This window comes from Centruroides sculpturatus, unplaced genomic scaffold (genome assembly GCF_000671375.1).
Source record: "Centruroides sculpturatus isolate CEXI.00-Female unplaced genomic scaffold, Cexi_2.0 scaffold217, whole genome shotgun sequence".
Classification (NCBI taxonomy): domain Eukaryota; kingdom Metazoa; phylum Arthropoda; class Arachnida; order Scorpiones; family Buthidae; genus Centruroides; species Centruroides sculpturatus.
In genome coordinates, this window is record NW_019384750.1 from 349861 (window position 1) to 359905 (window position 10045).

The 10045-nt window shown below is 27.9% G+C and overlaps 2 protein-coding genes across 2 annotated transcripts; both read left to right on the forward strand.

Annotated features, from left to right (window-relative positions):
• Nucleotides 1–360: 360 nt before the first annotated feature.
• LOC111628543 (DNA-(apurinic or apyrimidinic site) lyase 2-like) lies at nt 361–5949 on the forward strand. The gene is made up of 2 exons (XM_023372355.1): nt 361–1864; nt 5799–5949. The coding sequence occupies exons 1-2, from the start codon at nt 427–429 to the stop codon at nt 5810–5812; spliced, it is 1452 nt and encodes a 483-aa protein (XP_023228123.1). The 5' UTR covers nt 361–426; the 3' UTR covers nt 5813–5949.
• LOC111628567 (histone-lysine N-methyltransferase SETMAR-like) lies at nt 5889–6560 on the forward strand. The gene has a single exon (XM_023372391.1). The coding sequence runs from the start codon at nt 5889–5891 to the stop codon at nt 6558–6560; it is 672 nt and encodes a 223-aa protein (XP_023228159.1).
• Nucleotides 6561–10045: the final 3485 nt, after the last annotated feature.

Consider the following 10045-nt stretch of genomic DNA (forward strand, 5'->3'; position numbering starts at 1 on the left):
TAGTTATTAATATTTTTTTGGTAATTTCTATTTAATTAAAATTAATAATAATAGATTTTAATATATTATTTATTTTTTGATATTTTAAATAAATAATACATTTTTATAAGATTATTTATTATGAAGCCATTTCTAAAGGAATGTTTCCTGTATCGCATTCGAAACGAATAAAGATGGACGATATATCGAAAGGTTTAGAAAATGTCCCGATTTCTGTTTTAAATATCGATTTTAATAAATTACCTAATTTTCAGGTGGGTAATATTAAGTAACGTTTTAATTTAAATTTATAAAATGTTTAGATTTGAATGAAAGGTTACTACGTTAGCACCGTTAGAGGGCGTTTTCATTATTTGAATTTTCGCAGGTTAAATGCTCTTTTTTTAACACGTGAAAGTTTGTTTTTTTAAGTTTTTCAAATTAAAAATGAAGATAGTAAGCTGGAACGTAAATGGCCTAAGATCATTAAAATCAAGTATAAAAGATATATTAAAAAATTTAGATGCAGATATTTTATGTTTACAAGAAACGAAGTTATCCCGAAATCAATTAGAAGAATCGTTAGCATTTATTGAAGGTTATAATTCATATTTTGCATTCCCTCGTCATCTGTCCGGATACTCTGGTGTAGCTACTTACTGTAAAGATTCTTGTAAGCCAGTTAATGCCGCAGAAGGACTTTCTGGGATATTCAGTCCGAACACTAAATTCTGCCTGCAGACAGAATTATTTACGCCTTCTGAAATGATTTCTCTAGATGGAGAAGGACGTGCTATAGTGACTGAACATTTAATAAAATGCAGTGAACGAGAAGAAAAATTAGCTGTGATAAATGTGTATTGTCCTCGTGCCGATCCAAATAAGTTGGATCGTAAGGATTTTAAGCTTAAATTTAATCAATTATTACATTGTAAAACAGAATTGCTTTTGAAAAATTGTTATCATGTGTTGATTGTTGGTGATTTGAATATAACACACAAACCTATTGACCACTGTGATCCTGGAAGCGAAGAGGAATTTCTAAATGAACCATCTCGACAGTGGTTAGATTCATTTATCTTATCTTCTGAGAATGACTTAAAAAGTAAGAAAGATATGATAGATACCTTTCGTCATCTTAATCCAACAGTGAAGAATGCTTACACTTGTTGGAATTCAAAAACTAGTGCAAGGTTAACCAATTATGGAACTCGTATTGATTATGTCTTAACAGATAAAGGACTATTACCTTATTTAAAAGAAAGTATAATTCTTTCTGATATTAAAGGTTCAGATCATTGTCCCATAGCAGCTGTATTCAAATTTTCATTATTAAGTAATAAACAATGCCCTGATTTATGTACAAGGTACTGGCCTGAATTTGCAGGCAAACAACAAAAGCTATCAATATTTTTACAAAATACTGAAAAATTTCAAAACAATGAGGAAGGGTTTCAGAATAGTAAGAGGCAGAAAATTGATAAGCAAAATAAACAACAATCTATCACTCAGTTTCTTTTACAAAACTCTAAAAAAGAAAAATGTGTCAATGATAAAATAGACAGAATTAATCACTACAGTAATTCTGATAGTAGTACATGTCAACAAAGCAAAATGTCAGAACAAGAACCAAATTACAACATTAATAAAGTAAAAAGTGATAATGAAAATATTAAAGCCAATGCAGATGACCGTAAGGTATTAAATAATAAACAAAGAGAAATTTGGAAGAATATATTACATGGTCCTCCAGAATCACCTTTATGTAAAGGACATAAAGAACCATGCATTTTACGAACAGTTAAAAAAGCAGGCCCAAATTTTGGAAAACAGTTTTTCACCTGTGCAAGACCAAATGGACATCCATCAAATCCTGAAGCCCATTGTAATCATTTTCAATGGACTATATCTCTTAACAGTTCTACAAAGTTAAAATAACTATTATAATTCTGTTTCTAATTTGATTTTATAAAAACTAAAATAATTATTTTGTTTATTCTTCTGATCTATGGCATTTGAATACACTTAGCATGATTGAACTTTATTATTAAATATTTTCCTATTCAGTACAATATAATACTTTATTGTACTTTATTTAAAATACTAAATACAAAACATTTACTTAAATACCAACTTGATAATTATTAAATCTCTCTTGGAAATTTGGTATTCACATTTTCTATTGCCATAATCTTATATTTATGTATATTTTTCTGTTTCTAACAGTTATCTCTCATTTTATTACTTTTGAAGCTATCTCTTTATTTTTCTCTCTTCCTGAAACTTTATATATATAAACTTTCAAATGTGTGCATGTTTTTATCAATCATATATCTTTAATTAATCCGTATGTTTGGCCTTCAGTGTCACAGATACAAAATCTATTACAGTAAAACTGAATGTGATGAATTTGAAGAATTATAACAGATGCACTTCTATGAACTGGCTATTATTGTATTGCATACTGTTCCATTTGTTTACTCTGCAAAATCTATATGGCATCACTAAACATAATAAACAGTAATAATATGAATCCTAAATAATGAACTAAATGACCCTGAGCTGTCTAATCTTTGTCACATATGGACAGATAATATGCTTTTTTAATCGTAACATATTAACATATCTTAGTTAAACTGAATATTCAAAAAGTAGACTCATTTTAATAAAATTGAATTATTTTTATGTAATTCTCTAAGACAAAAAATTTGATTCATGGAAATTTTGGAACCAATAACTTCTAATTACAATTTTGTTTCATAATGCTAGAATTTTAATTAAGACATGATTGATTTAAGTCAGAATGATATATTTAGCTTTCTAATTTTTTATATAGGATAGCATTTGATTGATGATAAAGTTTACAATTCAGTTTATCAAATTCAATAATAAAATGCTTTAACAGGCAAAATGACAAAAATAATCAAGTACTTTTACTTTGCTTATCAGGAATAGTTACATTGAATAAAAGTTTTATTACTATAAAAACAATTTAAACAAAAATTTACAAATTATGAAGTAAGAAATATATTAAAAATAAACAAGGATTCATAGAGGAACAGAAGCAGACAGTATAAAATTATAGCAAAGGTAAATTACTACTAGTAATTGAAACGCCCTTCATAATTCTTGTTAGCCACTTCCAAGAAGTGAATAGTTTATCATTTCTGCAGTTAATGGCCTTACTTTTTAAATTTTTGTAAATCTACAAAAATTCCTCTGTGTACTGTAGTTGCCATATTTTAAGAATTTTATGATCTCTATCTTTCATGAGACTTGTGAATCTGTATCTAATGTATATTATCAACTTGGATTTATATAAAAATTTATATTTTTACTTTGAGGTATTTTTTGTAATGATATCAAACAAAATACATATTGAATCATTCAAGATTGATTAAATCACAATTTAAAGTACAGTGGATGATCGGTTAACGAACAGATCGCATAATGAACAAATCGGATAACGAACACTTTCGCGAAAGATTTTTATGTTCAGACAACGAACACCCCACAGAACAAACACAAGAAGAAGCGACGTAAATTAATGAATACCAATTGGTCTTCCCTTGTCTTCGGGCAACAATTCAAAACTTTTCGGAGTGTGGGAGACGTCGACATCGACGCTCAAGCCGATATATACCGATCGGATATTATTCCTCTGAACTTTGAAACTCTTTGTTGTAATTTCAGCCTTTTATTTTTCTGACAAAACAATTATTTTATGTATTCATGAGACTGTCGGGTAGGCACTCGTTAAGTTTTGCGTCTGTTTTTCTTTTCGAAAGGTGAGAGTATAATAGCAAAGGTAGAGAGTGGGCAGAAGATGCCTAATGTTGCTGGGCAGTATGGCGTAAACAGGTCTACAGTAGGCTGAAGTTCAATCTTATTTAAGAAACATACTGTATAATCAAGAAGACTCAAGCAGCTAAAGGAGTAACAAAAATCACATCTGAGAAATAAAGAATATCGAACAGTTCATAATGGAACACGAAATGGATCTGACGACAGAAGAACGCCAAGAACTCTTGAATGAAGAACACCAAGAAACTCGGCGAGATATGTTTTCTTCTGAAAAAGAGGATTAATGCCGATATCTTATATTAAAGATCCTTTGAAGAAGTGGGAGGATGTCAGAACAACGGTCTTAGAATGGCATCCAAACCAGGTTAAGGCTTGGGGATTTCTGCAATTGCAATGCTATTAATTACTTACGAAAAATCCTGAAGAAGAGAGAAAAGCAATCGACATTAGACAGATTCTTTAACCCTTTCAAACAGAAAAAAAACACGACTAATAAAAACACAAGACTATGTATGTATGTATTTTTATCATCATCAATACATATAAATAAAGGTAGTAAGAAAGTATATATTTTTTTATTTTGGGGGGTCTCCAGAACCAATTAATCAAATTCCCATAGAAACCTATGGTAAATCGATAATCGGTTAACGAACAATTCGGCGCATCGAACAAAGTCTTGGAACGGATTATGTTCGTTAACCGATCACCCACTGTACTTGTTGTTTATGATGTGGAATAAATAAATCTAATATGAAAAAACAGGATTTATAATTTTTTTAATAGCTAAAACATGCAAAATTATACAAAATGCAAAATTATAATTATCTGTTATTCTATTTAGATTTCATATCCTGATTATCAAAACTTTTTTTTTTTTTTTTTGTGAAATTCTAAATAATTTAATTTTTTGGAAAATATAAGAAATTGCAATGCTGAAAATCTTTATCTTATTGATGATAAAATATTTTACTGTGTAGGATCAAGAACTATGCATTAATAATTCATTTTTTGAATATTCTATATATTCAAAATAAGTGCAAAAAATTTTTTACAAATAATACAAAAAAGAAAAAGGCATAAGATTTTTGGGGATAATCTTGATAAGAAATAAACTAAAAACTGTTTACTCTAGCAGTTAGGACACTAATACAATTATAATAATCTTTTTAAATTTTTAGTTAAATGCTTCATTAACCAAGCCAAAGTATTTATTAGAAAATAAACAGGCTGATGCTGGGCTAAATTACTCCAAACTTTTTTCTTGAGATTAAATGCTTTATGAGACATTTTGCCTCAATCAGATCACAATGATGACAAATTTGAATAAAGAACACTTTTTCAAAAATATTTAATGGTGCTATTTGAACATATGAAGTCATTGAAACATGTATTTTAAATCATAAAATAAAACATCTTATGAAATAATTTGTTAAAATAAAAGTAACATACTGTATACTTCAAATATTTAAATAGCACAATTAGAATAGTTTTCAAAAACTTTATTTGAATTAATAGTTGTTTATATCTTTTCTAATAAATACCTTGGTTTCCTTAGAAGTTTATTTTTTGGAACTTTATACCATATTCAAAAGATTCAAGTTTAATTTAATTCTCTGATACTTTTATTTGTTTTATATTTCTTTCTTAAGAAAGAATCTCAAGAAATTATTATGAAAGGTTATTAGCAACTGAAGATGTTAGTCATTAAATTTCCTTTCTTTTCTAAATCATTTTCTTTTTTGTTTTGATTGATTTGTACTTTAAACACTTAATTTCTAATTATAAGAGGATGTTACCATTTCTTTTAAATAAATTAAGGCAAGTTATTTTTTAAAAGCAACATTAAAATTACATATTTACCTTTGGTTGCTTGTAAGCAAAGTAAATTTTGAAAAAAATAACATTGAAAGTCAAATTTTAATAACTTAATAAATTTTGTATTATTAATACTTGTTTTTAAAATTTAAAATGAAAAATTACTTTTGTTATTAATACATATATTTTTAAATTTTCAGTATATTTCCACTAGCATTCCCGGTCCTGAGATTGACTTAGACAATTTTTATTCAGCATATTGTGGATGTAAATGCCCTGAAAAATGCTTAATGGGATGCTCTTGTTTGCGCTGGTTTGGGCCTAGTTACAATAATGGATTATTAATAGAAAGACAAGAAGAATATGACAGATTTATTGTAGAATGCAACTCGTCATGTAGCTGTACAGATCAGTGTCCAAACAGGGTTGTTCAATGGGGAATACAATTTAATTTCTGTATATTTGATACTTCAAATAAAGGATTTGGTGTAAAGACATTACATTTAATCAAGAAGCATAAATTTGTTTGCGAGTATGCAGGAGAAATTCTTACCAGAAATGAGGCAATCGGTCGTTTTTCATTAAACAGTGATGACAATAATTATATAATAGTGGTCAACGAGCATATAGGTAGTGAGAAGAAAATAGAAACTATAGTGGATCCTAGATATTATGGAAATGTTGGAAGATTTCTCAATCATTCTTGCAATCCTAATTTATTTATGATACCAGTCAGAACAAATTCTGTAATACCAAAACTGTGCTTGTTTGCTTCAAGAGATATACTTCCACTGGAAGAACTTTGTTACGATTATTCGGGTGGTATATTTTCTAGTGAGGATAGTCAGAAGTATGAAGAGTTAATAAAGTCATTAAAACCTAATCAAAAGACAAAAAAGTGCTTATGTGAAAGTCATTTGTGTAAAGGAATGTTACCTTATGATCCTTTTTTATTCAAATAAACAATTGCTCTTCAATATATAAATAAAATTATTTCATTAAGAGATCTGAATGAATGTTATCTTTAATTTATTGACTTAAAATGGAAAAATTTTATATTCATTTTATATCCAGTTGTATTGTACATATTGCAGATTAATTTTTGGATAATATTTGTTTAAGTATTCAGAAATAAGAGGTAGATGGAAAGTAAATTGACAACATTAACACCCCAAGTTCTGCAACTCCTACTTTAATGCTCATGTAACAATGATTTTTACAACTGTTTTTCTTCTAATAATAATTATTATGAAGAAACAGTAATAATTATTTGTTGGCACTGATGCCATGATATGCAATTGAATGTTTTTGTAAGCATGGTCCATGAGAGATTTTCCAGAGGTGGATGCAGCTTTTTGGCTGATAAATCCCCAAATCTGGCAGAAAGACCAGACATTTTTGGCAGGAACTTTTCATTTGCAATACTCTTTGTATTTCACCCAAAAGCACTCAATGCCACATGCTTGTGGGACATTTGGAGATTGTCTTTCTTGGATATGTATTCAATGCCTTTGCTGTCTAAGCAGTTACAATTTTTGCTTAATGCAATATAGTTAAATCTGGCCAGAAGATAGAAACATCCCTGAAATAGTGCTTATTAGTGAAGGGAAACAGTCATTTTTTTCAGACATTCCTCCAGATAAACCTGAGCAGTGATTGTACCTTCACAAACAAAAGCATCTGAAATTTTCCCAGAAGCATCCATGATCAGCAAAATTATGTATTCCTTGTAGAATTTTTCATTAGACTGGACTTTTTCCTCATAGGCAATATCCCGAGGATTCATAACATGATAATATTGCTTTCCTTGGATGTTTCCAGGGTCAAATGGACAATAAATCTCATCATCAATAATGAGATACTTTCTCATACTTTTTTCATGAAGTTTTCTGCAGCTTCATTTTGCTCTCTGCTTAGTCCTTTATATACTTTGGTGCAGTTTGCTTCTTATGTTCCTTGATCCCCAACTTCTTGACTTTGATATTGTGTAAAGTTGTCTTTGGCAACAACAATTTTGACAATTCATTTCTGATTGAAGTTTATGGAGCATTCATCAACTTTCAGAGTGGATTGAGAAAAGGGGAAAACCAAAAAGTGGAATGTAATTGTCTTGTCCCATTTCTTCATATGTTTGCAAAATGGCATAAAAAGTGCTTTTTCTCATATCTTGTTCCATAAAATGGACAACAATTTTTTTCTTACTGTGTCCTGATATATGTTCATAGTACTGAATTACACTTTTGGCAAGGAGCTTGTTCTGTCTTTTTCCCCCATGTTGTTTTATTGACAGTACAAAACTTTTATTCTGTGTGTGACAAGACATGTCACAGCATGAATTTCTTCACTTGCAAGTGCACTTAAACAAATGCAACAGGCCTGAAATTGCATTTGTTTATCTACTTTCCGTCCACCTCTTAATTTCAAATATAATAGCAATTTTTCTATACCTCTATTTACCACTTTTAAATTATAGGGACCACAATTTTTAAAATACTAAATGAAAATTATATATTTATATTTTTTTACTAAATATTTCTTCAATGTTCTTTACCTGTACTTGGCTAGTGTTCACTAAAGGAATATGAAAGTAATAAGTAATACTTTACAATATATTTTCACTAATCCAAACTTATTACAGAGTTGTTTGCATTAGTGTGCTTATAAAAAAATAGAAGTCAAAAAGAACTTCAGACAGTTCTGCAGTGGATCAAAGAGTGAATAGTGGAGATGATTTTTAATTTATGTAGTTAAACAATATTATATAATTGTTATAGAAAACTTTACCATTTCACTCTTCAAGATAAACCCAAAAACTATGGTTCTTAAAAGTCATGTTTATTTTATTATAAAATGAATTCAAAAACATGTAACATACTGACAATGAAAGCTTGTGTTGGTAGTAAAAATTATCAGGAGAGGGAATCATCCCATCACCACCCAGTGGATCTGCATTAGACAATAAACATTTAAAAATTTTAGACTATATTTAGTACATATATTTACATTAGAATGTGCACTACATATTAATTTTACAAATTCATCATGTTTTAAAAAAATAATCTGGTTGTTTTTTATTTTTGGCTGAAACATTTGATGGCAAAAATTATCAAAATTCATTCAGATTAGCAAGAGTGCACTGTAATTAAAGTACTACTGTTGTAATTCAGATATTAAAATCTCAATATATGGATTTATTTCAATCATTAAATCAAATTAATATGAATTTTCAAAGAAAATTCATATTAATTTGATTTAATGATTGAAATAAATCCATATCTTCTCTAATATGTTACAATATATAAAGGACTTCTCAATCGAGTTTTGTTAGACATCCAAATAGAGGAGGGGGAGTAAAAATTTCAAGAAAAATGCAGATGTAATTTATAGACAGCCCTTAATGGGAGTCATAAATGAATACAATAGAAAATGTGGACATGAAGCACTGTAAACATATGGTATTCTTTATCATTAAATTGACAATTTGTTTTTAAATCAAATCAAACAAAAAAGAATATCTTAAACAATTTTATTTATATATTATTCATACATTCTATAAATATAAATATATCAACAATTGATTACAATGAGTAATATACAACAATTCACACAAATTCTCTTTTATCATTTTATCAACTTTTTTTAAATATGTCATTTTTCATAAATATTTTAATAATGAGAATTTTATGATTATAAAACTATCACAAGGTTAAAAATATTATGCATATAAGTACTAATAATTATAATTAACAAAGAATGTGGTTAATTTTAAAGCTTAACTCTTCAAAATTTGAATTACTATACATACATTATTAATTATTGAAATTGTTTTTAAAGAATTTCAAATTCATTAATATATGTAACTTTAATACACAAGATGGTTCAAAAGTCAGTTAACAAATTATAAGAATAGTTAAAACTAACTTGGAACACCTGCATATTATTTATAATTCAGTTGCCTCCAACAAAGTGACTGATTACAAATAATAACCTGCAGCTGTTCCAAGCCAGTTTTAACCATTCTTAAAGTAATCTTAAGAATATATCTTAATTTGCTAATTTTTAGGCCTCCCTGTATTATTCAAATTATTATACAAAATAATAAGATAGTTTTGATTTTATCTATCTGATAAAAACTACAGATTTGACCAAGTTTATTCTGTTTATATCATAAAAATTCTATTAAAATTTTTCTTTTGATGCTCAACTGTAGAACTTAAAGTAGATTAACAATATTATAATTATAATTTCTATACATTAGAACTAAATTTTTAACATATAAAAATTTTTTAATGAAAAATCATATATCTAAAATTGAGAAATTTAAATTAAATATTTTACTAGATATTAATTGAGACATATTGTCCAAATTAGCCATATTGTGGCTATTAACACTATTTTACTTCTTTGAAAATCAAATTGCTAGAAGCTGCATATTTAATAAACTGTT

What these genes read in the sequence shown, in the direction of transcription:
- LOC111628567 (XM_023372391.1), top strand. Translation starts at nt 5,889, where the DNA reads ATGGGATGCTCTTGTTTGCGCTGGTTTGGGCCTAGTTACAATAATGGA.
- LOC111628543 (XM_023372355.1), top strand. Translation starts at nt 427, where the DNA reads ATGAAGATAGTAAGCTGGAACGTAAATGGCCTAAGATCATTAAAATCA.